General features: G+C 32.6%; 2 protein-coding genes across 4 annotated transcripts; both read left to right on the top strand.

Annotated features, from left to right (window-relative positions):
* The first annotated feature begins 216 nt into the window (after positions 1-216).
* LOC114175735 (protein SRG1-like) lies at positions 217-2,221 on the top strand. The gene is made up of 4 exons (XM_028060525.2): positions 217-623; positions 746-993; positions 1,128-1,452; positions 1,748-2,221. The coding sequence occupies exons 1-4, from the start codon at positions 384-386 to the stop codon at positions 1,985-1,987; spliced, it is 1,053 nt and encodes a 350-aa protein (XP_027916326.1). The 5' UTR covers positions 217-383; the 3' UTR covers positions 1,988-2,221.
* A 12,664-nt stretch (positions 2,222-14,885) lies between these two features.
* Positions 14,886-19,514, top strand: LOC114183795 (Protein kinase superfamily protein). Of its 3 annotated transcripts, none has more exons than XM_028070955.2 (9): positions 14,886-15,016; positions 15,152-15,234; positions 15,889-16,376; positions 16,955-17,120; positions 17,417-17,467; positions 17,565-17,747; positions 17,881-17,974; positions 18,097-18,824; positions 18,930-19,514. In XM_028070955.2, exons 3-9 carry the CDS (start codon positions 15,913-15,915, stop codon positions 19,254-19,256), a joined length of 2,013 nt encoding a protein of 670 aa, XP_027926756.1. In that variant the 5' UTR covers positions 14,886-15,016; positions 15,152-15,234; positions 15,889-15,912; the 3' UTR covers positions 19,257-19,514. The 3 variants fall into 3 exon arrangements, with proteins under 3 accessions (XP_027926756.1, XP_027926739.1, XP_027926747.1); XM_028070938.2 differs by having other exon boundaries at positions 18,927-19,514; XM_028070946.2 differs by having other exon boundaries at positions 14,886-15,037; positions 18,927-19,514.
* The last annotated feature ends 449 nt before the right edge of the window (positions 19,515-19,963 follow it).

The raw sequence follows: 19,963 nt of genomic DNA, 5'->3' as shown, positions 1-19,963 counted from the left end.
TATATAACAACTACTGCTTCCATAAACTGTTGTACACAACTAGAATTAAATATGAATTTCTCATCTTATTACACAGAGTTGAGTGAATCTGAGGAGCCTCCAATGTGGAACAAAAAAACACTACTTTTGCAGAAAGCATGGTATTAAACAGGAAGAAAGTTGAAAATGAACATGCTTGAAACATTAAAAGACAAAGGGAGTGAATCTTAAAATTCACATGCTTGAAACATATCTGCAGAGTGAATAGAAAAAGACAAAAACACAATCAAATATTAAATTTGTCGAAAGTGGGACCTAGTATATGGCGGTGGCGAGGACGACCGGTGCATTTATCTTCTCCCTGCGATTGGCCCTAAGGGAGTTTGGCAATTGATTCGAAAGCAATGAACCTTGAATCATCAATTTCAGTTCCAAGTGTTCAAGAGTTAGCATTTCAGAGGCCACAGAAAGTGCCACCAAGGTACATAAGAGATGAAGATGGTGATGACATCATTGGCCCTTACCCTTCTGATCCATCTCTTCGCGTACCCTTCATAGACATGGCAAAGTTGGTCAACGCCGACACACACCAACACGAGCTTCAAAAGCTTCTCCTCGCATGCAGAGACTGGGGGGTTTTTCAGGTACCACAAGACCTTCTTAGATAGTTATAGATCCTTGTGTTAAATGTTATATTCTCAGAGAAGTTAAGAACATAAGCCAAAGTTTGTATTTTTACCTGATTTTCTTCTTTTTTTGCCTTCAGCTGGTAAATCACGGAGTTTCAAATACTTCGCTTAAGAACATGGGGAATCAAGTTCAGAGATTTTTTGAGCTTCCTTTGCAAGAGAAGAAGCGATCGGCACAGAGACCAGGAAGCCTTGAAGGCTATGGCCAAGCATTTGTAACCTCAGAAGATCAAAAGCTGGATTGGAATGACATGATCTTTCTCAAATGCCTACCCATTGAGAACAGAAAATTGGATTTGTGGCCACAAAACCCTCCTGAATTTAGGTACATGAATAATAAAGCATTACCTTGGGATATTTGATCAGTTTAGCTGTTTCTTGTTCTTATTTTCCAATCTTGTTTGTTTCATTCAAGAAATTCTAAGGTGGAATTTGTATTCTAATGCATTTGATTATCAGGGAAACATTAGAGAGATATTGTGAAGATATAAGGGAACTTACAGTTGCAATTATGAAGTTCATTACTATGTCTTTGGGGATTCAAGATACACAGATATCAGAAAGTTTCAGAGAAGGACTATATGATATAAGGATGAATTGCTACCCACCCTGTCCAGAGCCTGAAAGAGTTCTAGGGATTGTGCCTCATGCTGACAATTCTGGGATCACTCTCTTGCTTGATTGTGCTGATTTTTCTGGGTTGCAGTTCCTCAAAGATAAAAAATGGGTCAATGTTGAGCCTATAGAAGGGGCCATTGTTGTAAACATTGGCCAAATTATTGAGGTTTGTACTTGTGACTCATTAGACAGCATTCTAAATAAGATCATCTCAGATAGTAATGACATCTCAGTTATACTAGCACCTCAAAACCTATTTTCACATCTCAGTTATATTGGCACCTCAAAACCTATAGATTCTTTGTCATTATATATGAAAAATTATTAGAAAGAAAAAGTAAAATAAAGAAATACAAAGCATTAGACAGCACATTCAATCATGGATAGATTGTTGGAAGTTTGTTACAGATCAATGAATGTTGCATGTTGATGTTGATGTTGCATGTTTTTCCATTATGAAGGTGATGAGCAATGGGATATACAAAGCACCTGAGCACAGAGCTGTAGTAAATAAGTGGAAGGAAAGGTTATCAATAGTGACATTCTGCTATCCAAGCCCTGATATGAACATTGGACCTGCTGAGGAACTTATAGGTGAAGGGAACGTAGCAGTATACAAGAAATTGACAAATGCAGAGTATTTCAGCAAGTTTTTTAACAGGGAACTTGATGAATCCTTTCTTGATAGTCTCAGAATATGATCAATGGTGTTAAATTTGTTCATCATTTCATTGCACCGTTCATATATAACTTACTATTTAGATCACATATTTGTACCACACACTTTCTACATAAGAATTCTAGAACGATTTATATACTGTTTTAAAAGAATAGGAAAAAGTTGTAGTTTTCATTTTCATGAAACATGTGAAGATTGACTCTAAACCATGATTGCTTATTGAAGATTACGGATCCTTATAGCAGTATTAAGACTATCTTCTAGTGTCTTAATGATTTTCTGTTACACTTCAGGTCTATATATAGTCTTGTTTAACGCTCTATATATGTTGTTCAATGCATGATCTTGTACTATTGTTTTCATTTACTTTTATTGTTACCACACCACAAATGGGAAGGAAGGAAAAAAGTCTAGAAGATTAAGAATTGAGGCAAGCCCACAAGTTTGATATCGAGAAGTTTTTGGTAATAACAACTTGGGTTAAGACGAACATGTGATCTTCTTTGTCATAACAAGATAATACTGACATTAATAATAAACCTAAAAGTGTCATATTTTTTGTGTTTTGGAGATAGTGCACTAAGAGAAGTTTGATTCGTTGTATATGACGAAATTTTAACGCATAAATTTTGTTTGAAGCAATAGTTGTATTCAGTGCAGAGGATAGAATCAAGAATAGTGTTGGAACATCATATATGTTTTAACAAGATTTTGAATGATCTTGAGAAGGGGGCTTCTCCTTGCACCCATGCACCCCAAATGCTTCCTTCAATACTCCCAAATGTCAGCATTCATTACGATTATACCCTTACCTACTTTGGTGGTTGACAGTAATTACAGAAATTACTGATTTGTGTTGCTTTTTACTTCTTCTGCTACGTTGCACCTCCAAATTTCTTCCCGTTTTGTTTGCTCTCCTTCCCTTTGCTCTCGTTTGGTCTCGCTTCCTCTTGTGTTCCCTCTTCTCCAACCATTTACAGCAAAAGCAAAAGCAATAGCAACATCAAAGCTATGGTCCCTCGTCTCAGAGTGTTAGTTCCTCTCAGTGTCTTAGTGTTGTTCTCACTTCCTTCTCAGTGTCTCAGTGGTCTTCTTCTTCAGTTCACACAACCAGGTTAGTGTTCCTATTTTAATAAATGCTGATAAATGTTTGAAATGTTGTTTGTTGATCTGTTTTATTTGTTTATGATGTATGAAATAATTATTGTCAAAACAGATATCGACATCCTCAGCAATGTTCATTAGAAGCGGATGTCCACATCCGTAATTGTATGCAAGTTTGTGTTGCAGATGTTGGCATCCACAACCTTTATTTTTGAAACTTCTGAAACGGATGTCGACATCCGCAATTGAAATTTCTGAAGCGGATGTCGACATCCGCAATACAAGTAAAATTTAAAAAACCTAAAACAGATGTTGACATCCGCAATTGAAATTACTGAAGCGGATGTCGACATCCACAATGCACGAAAAAATAAATAAAAAATCTATTACGAAAGTCGACATCCGCAATTGAAAATTCTGAAGCGGATGTCGACATTCACAATGCACGAAAGAATTAAAAAACTTATTACGGAAGTCGACATCCGCAATTGAAAAAGCGGATATCGACATCTGCAATGCACGGAAAAAAAAACTATTACGAAAGTCGACATCAACAATTGAAAATTTTGAAGCGGATATCAACATCCGCAATGCACGAAAGAATAAAAAAAAACATGTTATGGAAGTCGACACCCGCAATTGAAAATTCTGAAGCGGATGATCCGCAATTAAAAAAGTTAAATAAAAAACCTGAAACAGATGTTGACATCCACAATTTAAAATTATGACTCGGATGTCGGCATCTGCAATGCACGAAAAATTAAAAAAACTTGAAACGGATGTCGATATCCGCAACTGAAAATTTTGTTGCGGATGTCGACATCCGCAATACAATGTAAACAGATGTCAAGGTCTGTTGCAGATATCGACATTCGCAATATATTCTTTGTTTTTTTTTTCGTTTTGATATGTAGTTTTTGGATAAAATTTATGATCCATAAATTCCAGTAAAACTTGTATAATATGAATAAAGATTAATATAGTTGTTTTATAATTTTTTTTCTTTTCTTTAGTATGTTTGCATTAAAAAAATAAAAATAAAAAGAGGATGGTAATTTTGTTGACATGCTCAATATGTTTTTTTTTATTGCTTTGGTTCTAATGCATTTGATGAATTACTATTATTTATATTTTTCCTGTTTTTTATTTATTATAGGTCATTATAATTATGGGAAATCATCATTTTAGTTATTTGAATTTCTTGGATTTTCAAGTGGATTCTCAAGTAAACTCTAGTTTCGTGTCAGACTTTTCTGCTTTCGTTCATTGATAAATGCGAACAAGATTATACCTCTAAGTTTACAACTTATGATATATTCCCAACACGTGAAGATTTAGTTAAGTGGGTTAGAGGGGTTGCTTTTGATCTTGGATTTTTTATTATTAATCTAAAATCAAATAAATATAATGGACAACCGGGAAGAAAGACCTATGTATTATTAGGTTGTGAAAGAGGTGGAAAATATAGAAAATACAAATCTGATGCAGAACCGAGTTTATCTGGGACAAGAAAATGTGAGTGTCCCTTTAGATTGAGAGGAAAACACGTCTCTCAAGGGAAGGGATGGATGTTGAACGTAATATGTGGTGACCATAATCACAATGTCTCATCTACTCTAGTTGGTCACCCCTATACAGGTAGGTTGAAGTCTAGTGAACACTTGTTGCTTGTTGATATGATTAAAAGTCAAGTAAAACCTGCAAATATACTTCTCACTCTCAAAGAAAACGATGAGTAGTATGGGAGACCTATGTTCGTGTTGGGATGGAATTCACAACGTTATTATCTTGCAACATAACGAAATAAAGGCATCTTTCAAAAAAAGTCTTAATCTGATGAGTGGCTCTTACAAGGCATTGAGTTATAAAATATTAGTGGGATATGTTTCTAAATTTGCCTTAGGACTCCTCGCTCTATAGTTAGAAAGAGTTAAGAAAATTGGATTTGATACTAGTTGTTATGGTTGCGTTCTGAGACAGACTTATGGTCTTCCATGTGCTTGTGAATTAACATGATATGACCCTAGGATGATTCCTCTGCAAAAAATTCATGTAATGTGGACTAGGTTGACCTTCTTAAATGTGTCCTCTTTACAACCCGAATGACAATTATCTATTCAAAGGGAGCTTGATCTGATGCTCAATCATTTCAAAGAAGTTGACATTGCAGGAAAAGTGACCATCAAACAAAAATTACTTGACATAGTTTGCCCTTCGATGACATCGATGTTGCCGCCAGTGAGTAAAATTAAAATGAAGGGTGCACCTAAAAGTCATCTTTCAAAGAATTCAACCAAGCGTGACCCCTTATATTTTGAGCATGTTGAATCTAAGGTAAATCTACTATCCAGATGTAGATGGTCGTCGTCCCCAAACTCTACGTCCTCCTTTACTCTCTTCCTCTTCTGTTGCATCACGAGCTATCTATAATAACTCATGCGTGTGATCCCAAGCAATTGTGCCCTCACTAACATCTATGTAATCTATCATCCGTTGAAGATCGTTGACAATGCGTTTCATGGCATCCTGTGATAATACCAACTTAATGTCAAATATTCAACTTAAGTTACTAATAATATGAACAAATAAATTTCTAACATACCAATAAACTAGAAGATGATGACTATGATGTCCTCTGAACTGGCATGTCATCTGGCAAATTCCGATGAAGTCTAGGTATAACCACAAGATTGGTCACTCGTGCTCAACTCCGCATACAATGTAAGGATGGGAGACCCTCCTAAATCATTGCAAATATCCATCCACACATGAAAATGGAGCTGACGCAGGGACCACCTGAACTACGACATATTGGTCATAGTATGTCCACCGATCATCAATAGTAACAAAGTCCACCAACTGGACTCTAATATCAGTTATACTGGAAGTAACGCGTCCAGTGACATAACGTGTTGCATGAGGTTCAGTCTCCACATATGTATCACGTAACTGCTTCCTTCCCAATGCAAGAAAGTGCTCATATATCCAGCTCTATATCAAATAACATTTTATTTAACTATTGTGATATAAAAGAAAAAATAAGTAAAATATTAAAAAAATGTAATATATGTGGGTACTTGTAAAATAAGTAGATATTCAACTAATTGTTTTGTATTTGCAAAGCTAGCATCTCCTAGCTGCTCATAAAAGTAGACAAGAGTAGCAACTTCCCAAGCATATTTATGGCAAGTAGGGAGATCTCTAAACAACTCCAAGTATTAGGTTCAAACAAAGTGGCGCTTTTATTAGCAAATATGGTGCACCCTACAAGGTGCAAAAGATATGCTCATGCAGCAAATTCCCATAGTTGGTTTTCACAATAGCTGTTATAGAGGTCTTTCAGCCAGCTAAGTCTAACATGTGCACCTCAACAATGATTTAACTCATCGAAAGTCATAGCCCGATCAACACCAAGAAATGTCATCATAATCTGAATTGAATCTTCTTATTCAAGAGGTTTAGTTGGGCAAAACTCGCCGGTGATAGGAAGATGAATGAGCGACCAAACGTCATCTAAAGAGATAGTTATCTCAACAAATGGTAGATGAAAACTATTAGTCTCAGGATGCCATCTCTCCACGAAACCCAAGGGAGAACAAAATTCAACATAAAAGGGAGAACAGAAGGGTGAGGATGTCCAAATCTTTTCACTTTTTTAGTATGGGAGACTAGTTTCATAACTCGATCCTAAGAAAAAAGAAACATAAAACAACATAACAACAAAAAATAAAAGATTTATAAAAACTTCTTACTAACCTGACCCTCCCATATGATACGTGCGACATGATCCTCGTATCGAGTCAATAAAGATGTATCAAAGGGACTACTTGGAAATCCTGCACCACTATTACCAATCCCCTGCTCCTGGTCTTGAGCAACATCGGAAGCCTCGTGTTGAACAACATCATCCTCAACAACATCAGCCTTGTGTTGACCCCTTCTACGAGCTAAAGCGGCCAGTCTCCTCCGTGCAGCACCCTGTGCAGAACTCTCAAGTGCATCGTGTGAACCACGTCTAGATAAAGAACCTCGTGTCCTAACCATATCTATAAAATTGAATGATTCAAACATTACACATAATCAAACATAAATAAAAAAATTTGGTAATCACATTCGCAATTTCACCAATCCAGTATTACACAACATTCCACAATAAGATCTATGACATTTATGATACATTAAAAAACTCACTACGGGCATTAAAAAAATATTTAAATGAAAAAAAAAACGAAACAGATGTCGACATCTACAATTTGAATCTATGAAGTGAATGTCGACATCCGCAATGGCCAAAAATTGAAAAAAAAATGAAACAGATGTTGACATCCGCAATTCAAATTTTCAAAGCGGATGTCGACATCCGCAATGGCAAAAAAAAAACAAAACGGATGTCGACATCTGCAATTCAAATTTTCAAAATGGACGTCAACATCTGCAATGGCAAAAAAAACGAAACGAATGTCAACATCTGAATTTCAAATTTTCCAAGCAGATGTCGACATCTGCAATGCTAGAAAACGAAACAAAAAGGCAAAACGGATGTCAACATCCGCAATAAAAATCTCTGAAGCGGGTATCAACATCTGCAATGACCAGAAAACGAAAAAAAAAGTGAAATGGATGTCGACATCCGTAGTAGAAATCTCTGAAGCGGATGTCGACATCTGCAATGATCAAAAAATGAAAAAAAAATGAAACGGATGTCGACATCTGTAATAGAAATCTCTGAAGCGGATGTCGACATCCGCAATGGCCATTTTCAGAAGAAAAAAAAAGTACAAAACGGAACTGGACTATTTGAGAAAAACAGAAAATGTATTAAAACATCAATTTTATGCTCAAGCATGGATATGATCTATTGCACAAAGTAATCATTCATGTGAACATATATAATGAGATTCATGTGAATAACTTACTAGACAAATTTACTTTACTAGAGGCATATGTGTTGAGGTTGCGCTGCTACTGCGAGACAAGGGTTGCGAGGCAAGGCAATTGTGATGCGAATGGAAGAGGAAGAGGAATATAATGGAGGAAGTGTGTCGCGACAGAGAAAGGGAAAAGGGTTAGGTTAAAAGGTGTGCAGGGTCTGGGTATTAATTTTGGGTGCAGGAGGTGGGTGGGTATTCTTTGGGTGTGCAGGAGGTGCGTGAGAGAAAATTGTTTCTTCTTTTACTTTTACTGGGGGCAAAGATAAAATTTTTAAATAATTTTTGGGGGTACTAGAGAAAGTTTTGGGGGTGCAGGGAGAAGCCCCCTCTTGAGATATTGAAGTGAGGTTCAAAGATGAAGATAACACTTTCCCACTTCTAAATGTTTTGTCTACTCTTTAGATCCAATGTTTCCATGTCTATAGTGATGGGCTTATGGGGTTGGGCAACCTACTTTTTCTTTAGGGAAATTATTAGTTTTGAAAAATTAAAATTAAAATTTTCACTAAATCAATCGATATAGACATTTGTGGGATGGGATGCTATAGTCAATGGTCTTTATAATCCAAACATCTTGTGAATGGCATTGAAGAAAAAAAAACATGAAATGATTTGAACCAAATTGAATAAAGGGAAGCATTGCAAAGCTAAGAATATAATAACTTTTGTATTGAAACTTGATGATTTTTTTTAGTGTGGGACACTTCAAAGGTCATGAAGGAACCATTATTATGAAAAGGATAAGAAAACATACACATTAAGTACGTGAGATGTGAGATGTGAGATGTTTAGGGTGCAAGAAGGTGAATTCATTCCCGATGTTTAGTAAGGATTCACACATATCATGCATTATTTAGATGGACAAAAATCAAATTTTTTTAATCTGATCCATTTTTGCTCTAATGCAATCTATTTAAGATCTATTTTATAAAATAAATTAATTCATTTAAAATTTATTTTATTCGATCTGAATTTCGATCTGTCTACATTTTATATATTTTTAAAATTGGATATCTGTTTTTTGAATTCAAATTTTCAAATATGGAAAATCTAAAATATCCAATCCAATTTTCAATCTAAATTTTTAGTTGGGTTAGACTGATTGGTTTAGGCCAAAGGTCAAGACAAGTACCTCTTTCTTGGAATTTGGTCGAATCGATTTTGATCAAAATTCGAGTGAGTTAGTTCTATTAGATAAGTTTTATCTTTTATTTCAAGTATTCGTACATGTTTACACTATTTTTTAAGTTTTGTTAATATAATATTCAATATTGTTATAAATTGTGCAGTCGGAAAGGCCAAATCTAACCTTTTGGATGGTAGGATTTCTATTTAGAATATTTGTATTTATAAAGGATTTATATTTATAAATACATTTTTTATATTTTTTACATTTTTTACATTTTTTAGTGATTTGAACAAAATTGCAGGCCATTGGTAGAACCAATCACTTAAGTTGATGGATTAGGAATAACTTTCCCTCCGCGTCTATGGTTACATAAAGTAGTAAAATGACTACGGAATAAAAAATATAAAAATGAGTTAACTTTTAAAAAAGGGTTAAATATATTTTTGGTCCCTCAAGTTTCAGCGAAATTTGAAATTAGTTCCTCATCAAAACTTTTGACCAATTTAGTCCTTCATCTTTCAAAATGCGTGAATTTAGTCCTTTTAACCAAATTTTGTTAAGTTTATCTGACGTTTCAAGCGCATTTCATGATAGTATTTAAGTTAACATTGAAGCAAAAATATGTCAAACAGTGTAAATAATTTAAATACTATCATGAAATACGCTTGAAACGTCAGATAAACTTAACAAAATTTGGTTAAAAGGACTAAATTCACACATTTTGAAAGATGAAGGACTAAATTGGTCAAAAGTTTTGATGAGGGACTAAATCTAAATTTCACTGAAACTTGAAGGACCAAAAACATATTTAACCCTTTAAAAAATTATAAAAATGAACCAATCATACTTTAAAGAACGACTTTAGATATTATTTTACAAACACCACTTTTCTTGTAAAATACAATTTCAAATTTATTTTTTTTAATTCTAAAAGTATTGTGCTTTACTTTTATTATATTATAAAAGAAACCAAAATGGTATAAAATATAGCTTTCAAATTGATTCTTTTTAATATGGGGAAATAAACTACTTTTATATATATATATATATATATATATATATATATATATAAAGGAATGAGTAGACATAATGTAGAATGAAATTCAGTATTTATGGTTTCTTTTGGATTAGAGGGGAGTAGAAAAGAAATAAAAAAAAAGAAGATAAATTACTGAAAAGTCAAGTTATTAGATTGAAGAAAAGAGTAAAAAGAATTTTTTTTTTTATGAAATCAAACTATTTTAAGATTTTGTATACTCTTACCTCAATGTTCGAGAAACTCCTGTATAACCTTTGAATTGACTAGAAGGGGTTGGGTGTCTACTATGATGCACTGATACAATATGTGTATATGTCATGTATCTAATATGTTGATACACTTATTTTTGAAAATAATAAAATGTGATACATGATGTATGCATATTGTTTAATGTACAATAATTCTTAAAAATATGGTACCTTTATTTTTCTTATCTCAATTTGGTCCCTATTTTGGAAAATTTGATGCAATTAAGTTCTTTCCATTCACGTTCTTGGACTCTTTTTAAAGTTTTTTTAAGTTTTTAAAATTTTTAAAATTTTAAAAAATTAAACAATTTGCAAAGTATCAAGCTGACATCGTACCACGTGACAATGACAGTGTGATGTGGTAGTGACAATGCCATGTGTCACTATTATGCCCGGTGTCATTTCCTCATTCTCAATTTGATTCTTGTGTTTTTATTTTGTCTCAATTTAATCCTAATTTTTTGTAAAAATTATGCAATTTCGTCCCTTCCCAAATTGAAACAAAAATTAATTTTATTTAAATGTTACACAAATTGATAGTGGCAAATTGTTTAATTTAAAAAAAAAGTAAAAAGAATTAAAAATTACAAAAAAATTACAAAAAAAGAAAAAAATTCAGAAATTGACATGTAGCACTCCTTTAACATTGTTACTACATCACTAATGGAAAACACTTGATTGCATCAAATTTTCCAAAATAAGAATCAAATTGAGATAAAAAAAAATAGAGGGAGCAAATCGATATTTTGTTACAAAAATGGAAACCAAAAGACATAATATTTAACCTATACCTTACTATTTGGACCTTTTTACCTAGTTGGGCTTAGTGTCTTTATTTGGCAAACACATTCTTATTTTAGAAATGTTTAGACATTGCAATAAATATTATATGGTAACATTAGATAGACATAGAAATAAATAAATAAATTATCATTGATTTGATTGATTAATGAAATATTTTTTATATTTATAGAAAAAATAATTTGTAAAATAATTTTTTGAAAATAACTTGGTCTATTTCGTTAAAATTATAAATTATATTTTAAATTAAAATAAAAAATTGTTATTATATGTTAATAAACATAAATTTATATTTCAAAATAATACAAAAAAATATTTTATAATATAAGGTAGGGGAAGTTAATCATTTAGAAGTTATTAGTTTTCTTAAAATATTAAGTCTTGCTTTTAAGATTTAATTTGGGGTATTCATAATTTTATCTTTTTGTAAATAGGTGAGAGGTGACAAATTTATATTAGAAAAATTATGGTAAAGAATAAAAAAATTGATTTTTTTTTTTCAAGAGGAAGGCTTGTGATGAAAATGAAAAAAATACATCTACGTCATCTAACATTAAAAAACTTCATCAGAATCCAAAAATTGAAAAAAACGAAAAATAACTCTCTAAGATTCCTAAAGTTACATATAAATAATTTGAAAATGCTTCAGAATGTCATCCGGGGAAGCGTCTTCAAATTTGGTAATACATATAAGGTAACTTTTTTTAATATATTATTGTTGATGATAAACTTTATGTTACTCTTACATATATATTATTGTCATATTGTTTGGATTCTATTACCATGAGTGCTTATTTTGAATAGAAAAAATAATCTAAAGAAATGAATTTTTTTAGTTAAAAAAATAATTTATATATAACAAATATAATTTTGTCCCTAAAATTTTTGTTCAAGTTCCATCACCAGTTACAACATGTATTTGTTTTTGTGAGATGAAAATGTATGAGATGAGAAGTTGAGTAGAGTCACAAGACAACTTATGTCACAATCTATTAAAAGGTATTAGAGGTTGAGTAGAGTTGAAGCTTATGCCATAATCTACTGAAAGTATGAGTGAACAAAATTAAGGTTTATGATATAAACTACTCAAAGATTTATAGGACTGAGTTGAGACATTATACTTTACTCAAAATGTGAATATTTCAAAATATGTTTATCCTTTTAAAAAAATTAGACTATTTGTTAACAAATATTGAATGTTTTTATACATAAAAAAATTACAAAATTATAACAATATTTAAATATAAATTTAATAACTTTTTTTACTACTATGTCGTTTTTAATTTTGTTACATTATTTTAGATGTCTTTTAATATATTTTTTTAGAAATAAGTTAATGTAATTTTTTTCTCTCAGATTCATAATGATAATATTTGTAGTGACACATGATATTAGTTATTTATCTGGCGTGTCAACTTCTTTAATAAATTATCATCAATCTAACTAAAAAATTATGTTATACTTAAATTTTAAGAAAATAGGGCAAACTAAAAATATTGAAAAATAACAAATAAATTCAAATAAATTAAAAGAATCATCATAATAACAAATTTAAAACTTACTAACCTTATGATTTTTTATAATTTTCAAGATTCACATAATTAACATTATGAGTTTTTTTTATAACTTTTATTCCTTTTGTTGTCAATTGAACAACTTTTTTTATATATAAAATTAGTTAGATATCACCATGGATCATGACATCTCAATTAGATTAATATTTTAATTAAATTAACATTTCAAAATATACCAGTAATTTATCATTTCATAAAAAAATATTGTTAAAAAAATAATAATAACAAAAAGTAAATGAAGACCAAACTAAACCAAACTCATGTATAACAAATAGATAGCAAACTTTCCTTAAAAGAAACTTAATAAATTTAAAGATACAAAGTTTATCATTGAACAACTTTAAATCGATGGTTTTATATGCTTTAGGTTCCCAAAATACATTTCATTTCATTTCAACTAGTTATATTAATTTTTAAATTCTAATAATCAAGGTATTCTCTATTTGTATGAATAAAAAAAATTAAATGATCACATTAAAGACTCACGAGATACTTTTGCAGAAAAAACAAATTTCAACTACCAAGATTTTGGTAATTTAAAAATGAGAAACACGCATGTTTTTGCCAAAATAAAACTTGCTTGTTGTGACATCCCACCACGTTGTTTCTCGACCAAGCGGGTAAAAAACATTACGAGGAACTTTTATTATTAATACATTTTAAAAATACTTGATAGGGTTAATTTTCTATTTCTATTTCTTTTTCTTTTCCTTTTATTTCTTTTATTAAATTTGGTTCAATAATTGACTTTCTAAATTTTAAAAATAACATAATGGGGCTTTTAGTTTGTTAAAATTTATTTAATTAGTTATAAATTACATGACCTTGAAATTAAAATTGTTAAATTTATTTATTATTGATTTAACTATTAATTGGATGAAAAATAGTGAATCTTGATGGAACTTTTAATAAATAGTAAAATTAATAAATAATGAGGTAAAAAGTGATTAAGACTATTTTTAATGTATCCTTAATAAAATAAATAACCAATTCGATCATTAAATTTGTCAAACACTGGCTAATTTAGCCTTTTATAAATAAATATTTATTTTAGTTCATAAATGTGAAAAAAGACATATAGTTAAATTATACTGGTAGTTTTTTTAAGGGTGACGACATGGATGAATGAGATAAATTTTATATTAGATTATAAATAAAAAACTCTATTACTCTATTTTGATAGGTTAATAATTTAATAAAATATCTTATCCATTAATAAAAATATATAATCCATTTATTAAATTTTTTATGGATTAAATCAATTCATTAAAAGTTTAAAAAAAAAATTCGAAAGCAAATTTTGTAAAACAAATTAAAAAAATAACTTTTGGAAATATTTTATAAGGTAAGCTTAAGAACAATTTAACTATGAAAAATTTGGTTAGATTGATCATCTATAAATAAAGGGGATAGATTTGATTTAATTTGATAAGATCCATCATTTTATACTTTTTAGTTGACGAATTTACTCCTGGACGGAGAAATAAATGAAGGAAAAATAAAGAAATTATTTTTGTCACTTTTAGATGTTTTAGTCTATTTTAACATTAAAAATTACTTTTAAATACCAATTTAGTCTCTAAATATGACATTAACATTATTATTCTATCATTTACGGTAATATTTAAAACTAATCTGAAACTTTTACACCGTCAAAGATTAAATTAGATTTTTCATTCTTTCAAACATTAAATTAGTACACATTCATCATGTTAATCATTTACTCTATTTAATAATCAGCTAAAATTTATTAAAAATGTAAAATCTAATAGAGTAACAATCAAATAAAAAGTAAATTTATAAAAAATATTATAAAAATGTGTTAAAAAATGTGACATTTCACTTAGATTAAAACCTTCTGCATCTGCATATAGCAATAAAGTCACAATCGCGTGTACCCCACGTAAATTCTCACCGAAACAGGAATGAAAGGATCTTTTTGTTCTCTGCGGTCAGCTCATCGTGTAACCTCATCTTTCACCATTCATTTTCAGGTCCCACAATCTTCTAACTTTCACGGTACAGATCTTCTCACTCAACCTTCCTTATTCGCCTCTTATATATAAATATCCTTCACAGATAGCTTTTCTTTTTCAGTTGGCCAAATCTGAAGAAGCAACATTAGCAGCCGAAGCTAAAGCTCAATCCCTTGAGTTAGTGCCGGATTGTTAGATTCGATTCGAATTCTCGACAAACTCATCGATCCCTCAATCTGGGGTGAACAGGTAGAATCCCAAGATTTGATAGTGAGTTTCTTAAAGTTCGTTCTTTTCATGAATTATGAATTATGGAGGATTGGTATTGTGATTCTTTTTGGGATTTGAGTTATTGATCTACAATGGTGTTTGAGTTGGATGCAGATCGAGGGCGTGGTCTATTCTATTTGAGTTGAGTTTCTGATCAAGGATCTCATTCTCTGGAGCAAAAAGCGGGAAAATTCTAGGTGAGGTTATTGATTGTGCTTTTTTGTTTTATTTATTTATAATGCTTGTTTTTCTTTTTGGTCTTGTGTTGATTACCATTTTGTTATGATTGGATTGGATCTTATGGATTCAGAAGTGATTATTGAATATTTAATGACCTAGCGTTATTTCTTGTTGGATCTTATGGTGTGGTTATTTAGTTTAGCAATTGTATTTTCTTAACTGCTTTATTGAGGTAGATAAGTTTCATCTGGGTGCGACAATTATTAGATGTTATTCCCTTATGCAAGTGTATTGTGCTGATCTACGAAAGCTCTTTGATTTTTGTTAATACATGTAACCCTGATTAGCCATTTAGTTTTAGCGTATTAAAGAGTTCTTTGAAACTGCGTTTTGCTTTGCTATTGTTATGAAAGCGTTTCTGCGTAAGTGTAGTTTTTTCTTTTCTTATTTAGGGATCATTCCTTCATTGTTTGTTTTGTTATATTTCCTTCTTTCTTTTTGAGTATGAATGAATTTGATCATCTAATATGGAGGATAAAGTCAAATTGTACTGTCGGCTGCATGGGAATATAAACTTTATCATGCGTATATGCAGCATCCTGTTCTGTTTTGCTTTCTTTATGACTTACAACTGTGGAAGCTATAGCTTATTGTATAAGTTGGATATGCAGCTTGTTCTTCTGTTTTCCTAAAATATGTGGAGATTTAAGCCATTCGGCCACAAAGAACAGACTGGTCTTGAAGGCCGCACTGTAGATGTTGGCAATCTTAAAATAAACATTGTTAAGGCCATTGCGGAAGGAGGGTTCTCCTGTGTCTACCTAGCTCGTGATGCTGTACATATGTCAAAGCAATATGCCTTGAAGCACATAATATGCAATGATGAGGAATCACTTGGATTGGTAAAGAAGGAGATATCTGTGCTTAAGATGCTGGTAGGACATCCCAATGTTGTCACACTTCATGCACATTCCATCTTTGATATGGGGAGGACGAAGGAGGCATTCCTTGTGATGGAATTTTGTGAGAGGTCTCTGGTCAATGTGCTGGAGAACCGCGGAGCTGGTTATTTTGATGAGAAACAGGTTCTTTTGATCTTCAGGGATATCTGTAATGCAGTTTTTGCTATGCATTGCCTGTCCCCACCTATTGCACACCGGTAAACAACTCCAGCTAAAAGATTTAATGAGTGTCAAAACTTGTGATGTTTCTCTTTATATTCTTCTAAGTTGTTTATTTATTTATTTATTTGTTTGCATTCAATCATTTGAAACATGTAAAGCTTTCAGTTCGTATTCTGTTTTTTCTTTTTTTTTCTAAATTTCATATTTGTGTTTCTTTCTTTTTCTATTACGAAACTCTGGTGTTGTGTGTCTCTCCCCACGAGTGACTTCTTCAGCATCATTGTTTGCTAATTAGTTTTTCATTTTAATGTGCTAGATAGTATGCCCCATAGCCCCGACGCTTCATGATATATTTACGGACAATGAAATGACTTTTACATCTTTAGACACAAATGTTGTCTTTATTTTCTGTTTTATTAAAATCGTAACTTAATCACATGTGATTTATATGTTTATTTCAACCATTCTATTTCGTGAGACTGACTTTTGTCTTCTTGTTCATAACATCATTCAAAAAGTTTGGCAAATCTAATGGAAGCATACGTGGTGCTTTTTTTTTTTTAATTTTTTTTTATCATTAATAAACTGCTTTTAATTTTCCTATGTTTCCTAGAGACTTGAAAGCGGAGAATCTTTTATTAAGTTCAGATGGCTTATGGAAGTTATGTGATTTTGGAAGCACTTCCACTAATCACAAACGTTTTGAAAAGCCAGAAGAAATGGGGATCGAGGAAGACAATATCAGGAAGTATACAACTCCAGCCTACAGGGCCCCTGAGGTAATTTAAGATCTGTCTTCACTAGATAAAGTTAGGATACAACTGAAGGTTGTGGTGACAGTTCCATATGCCTAGGTTCTATCCTTGGATTGGCCATGTGGTGGACACTAGACGAGTTTGATCTTGGTTCTTTCTGGGGTTAAGTGTGTACCCATTTCCCTCGACAACATTGCTAATGGTTAGGTGTAGGTTTGCATGTGTTGTTATGAGTGATACTCAAATGTTTTAGTTTTTGTTGTAACCAAAAATTAATTGTCAAGTGATACAAATGTTCATTTTGTTTTTGTGAATTTTAGATGTGGGATCTGTTCCTGAGAGAGGTCATTAATGAGAAGGTAGACATATGGGTAAGTCATGCATGGCTAAAACTTGTCGTTTTCAATATATTATTTGCCAAATTATTTTATGCTAATTGAGGAATAATACTTCTGGTTGAATATTTAGGCTCTTGGATGTCTTCTTTTCCGCATATGCTACTTCAAAAGTGCATTTGATGGGGAATCAAAGCTTCAAGTCTTAAATGGCAACTACCGTATTCCCGATTTACCAAAATACAGTTCATCTATCACGGACTTGATAAGAGACATGCTCCAAGCTAGACCAGATGACAGACCAGATATCACGCAGGCAAGCGCTTTGCTTGATTGGCCATTCTTCTCCATCAGTTTAGGTTGGTCATAGATCATCCATCAATAGCATTCATAGGTACTAGAATTAGGGCAATCAATCGCTGACCTTGGATTTTCTACCATGGTGGCAGGTCTGGTTTCGTGTTAACGAGCAACTGCCCATTAATCTACAGAAGTCATTACCTGACAGGCCACCTGAATCACCCTCTCCCAACAATCATGAAGGTTATAATGTTACCCTTGATGAATTAGAGGCAAAAATGTCTTTGCAGAAGATTGGAGTGGTACATACAATTTTCCGCCTTAATGTTTACTTAGAAAACTGATTTGTTTCTAAATTTTTGTAGGTATGCCCTCAAACAGATCACCTCCAATGCCTCGTAGGAACCCACCTCCTCCACCTTCATCCGGAGAACCCAAAACTACACCACAGCCATCCCTTGCTTCTAGGGGAGGGAGCAGTGGGGGGCAGCTTGGTGCTTTCTGGTCCAGTCAGCACGCAAAGGATCCACTTGTCACTGAGGACAAGAGCAAGCCAATTTTTGATGAAGAACCATCTAGTCACCATATGCCACTGAAACATGATAGACTTCGTCCTGAAAATGAACAATTAGCCAAAAATGTTAGTACTAGCAAAGTGGTTAATGCACAAACTCATACTGTGAAAAGCAGTACACATGGAAAATTAAACAAGCCTGATGCCAAACCCTCTAAGGATTTTGAAATAAACTTATTCCATGATAAAGATCGTATGGAGAATACAGCTAACTTTCAAAACCAGGCTTTTAACACTTTTGTTGCTGAATTCGATACCAATAAGCTCAACACTGGACTTAATAACAAATCCGAAAGGGAACAAGCATTAGAGGTTGAAGTGGAGAAACTCAAAGAACAGCTGAAGGAAGCTAACGTGGAAAAAGCTGAAATAACATCAAAGTTTGAAAAGCTTTCTGCTATCTGCAGATCCCAAAGGCAAGAATTGCAGGATCTCAAGCAAGCACTGGCAAGTCGGACTCCTTCACCAAGTAGAGAAGGTTTGAAAACCTCTCCTGCAATTACATCATCTGCACCTATGGTAATAAAAGTTTGTTGTTTTCCTCTCAAATAATTTTTCTTGCTGATTTTGTTCTACATTGTGTTCGTGGTATATATGCTTATAAGTTTTACACTGCGACAGCAGGATAGAACTGAATGGAAAACTCCCAGTTCAGAACCTAAGTCATGGCAAGCTTTTCCTGAGGAACCCCAACAACAAAAGTCCCTTTCAACAGGAAATACTACCAAATCAGTCAGGTCAAATAATGGCCGGCAGAACAAGCAACCTGTTCCACTGGCTACTAATTTTGATTCATGGGGTTTTGGAACTGATAGCTTCAGTGCTGTACCTACTGGCAGCTCACAGATGCAAAGACCTAGCAGTGCCGGAGGTAAGTCTCAGGGTTTTGATGAGGCAAAGGCCTTTGAGAGCAAACCAACTTCTCAACCAGCTGGTTGGGCTGGTTTTTAACCGTGGGAAAAGTTCTAAAGGATCTATACTGTGTGATTGCACCGAGACTTTTTTTTTTTGGTCTACACTGAGAAGTAAAATGAATGCAAACCATTATATATTCTGTATTTTAAATTGATGCGGTCGAGTTTGTTTTTTCTTTTTTTTTTTTTTTTTGTGTGTGGATCATGCTTCGAAATGGTACGTTTTTCTTTGGACTAAAGCCATTCTCGGGTGACGGTATTCATTTCCAGTTTGCAAGATTGCTGCATTACTGTTTATTCTGTGTTATTCGGCCAGGGTCTGATTGGACCAGCGCCCTCTTTACCCAACCCATTCAGACTCCAGAGCTTGAATTTAAAGCTTTGTGCTACAAATTTGAACGAGTGGTTGCACTGCACAAATGCTACGTTGACGTATTCTCAAACGTTAGAGATTCGTATTTCTACTACATGGATAAATTGTAATTATAGTTTTTTAATTTAACTTATTACAGGTTTGTGGTTACTACTGACACGGATAAGATATAGTGTTTCTCTTTATGCTTTCAAAAAGAAAAACCAAAAGCTATTATAACATAATGCTTTTAGTTGTCAATTATGGGTTGCGAACTCGCGAAAAAGTAAGAATAACCGACACAAGGTAACTTGCAAACAAGGGACATTGTTTAGAGGGATATTTTTCTCACCCTTTATTAGGGATGTTAACGGGTGGGTAGTAGTTTTTTC

Source organism: Vigna unguiculata, chromosome 1 (genome assembly GCF_037176805.1).
Source record: "Vigna unguiculata cultivar grain cowpea cultivar isolate G323 ecotype 2 chromosome 1, ASM3717680v1, whole genome shotgun sequence".
Taxonomy (NCBI): Eukaryota; Viridiplantae; Streptophyta; class Magnoliopsida; order Fabales; family Fabaceae; genus Vigna; species Vigna unguiculata.
Note: the sequence above shows the minus strand (reverse complement) of the source record. Positions and strands in the feature narration are given on the sequence as shown.

What these genes read in the sequence shown, in the direction of transcription:
- LOC114175735 (XM_028060525.2), top strand. Translation starts at nt 384, where the DNA reads ATGAACCTTGAATCATCAATTTCAGTTCCAAGTGTTCAAGAGTTAGCA. An exon ending in CAAAACCCTCCTGAATTTAG is followed by an intron (nt 994 to 1,127) that starts GTACATGAATAA and finishes TTTGATTATCAG; the next exon opens with GGAAACATTAGAGAGATATT. An exon ending in ACATTGGCCAAATTATTGAG is followed by an intron (nt 1,453 to 1,747) that starts GTTTGTACTTGT and finishes TCCATTATGAAG; the next exon opens with GTGATGAGCAATGGGATATA.
- LOC114183795 (XM_028070938.2), top strand. Translation starts at nt 15,913, where the DNA reads ATGTGGAGATTTAAGCCATTCGGCCACAAAGAACAGACTGGTCTTGAA. An exon ending in ACAGACCAGATATCACGCAG is followed by an intron (nt 17,748 to 17,880) that starts GCAAGCGCTTTG and finishes CCATGGTGGCAG; the next exon opens with GTCTGGTTTCGTGTTAACGA. An exon ending in CTCTCCCAACAATCATGAAG is followed by an intron (nt 17,975 to 18,096) that starts GTTATAATGTTA and finishes AAATTTTTGTAG; the next exon opens with GTATGCCCTCAAACAGATCA.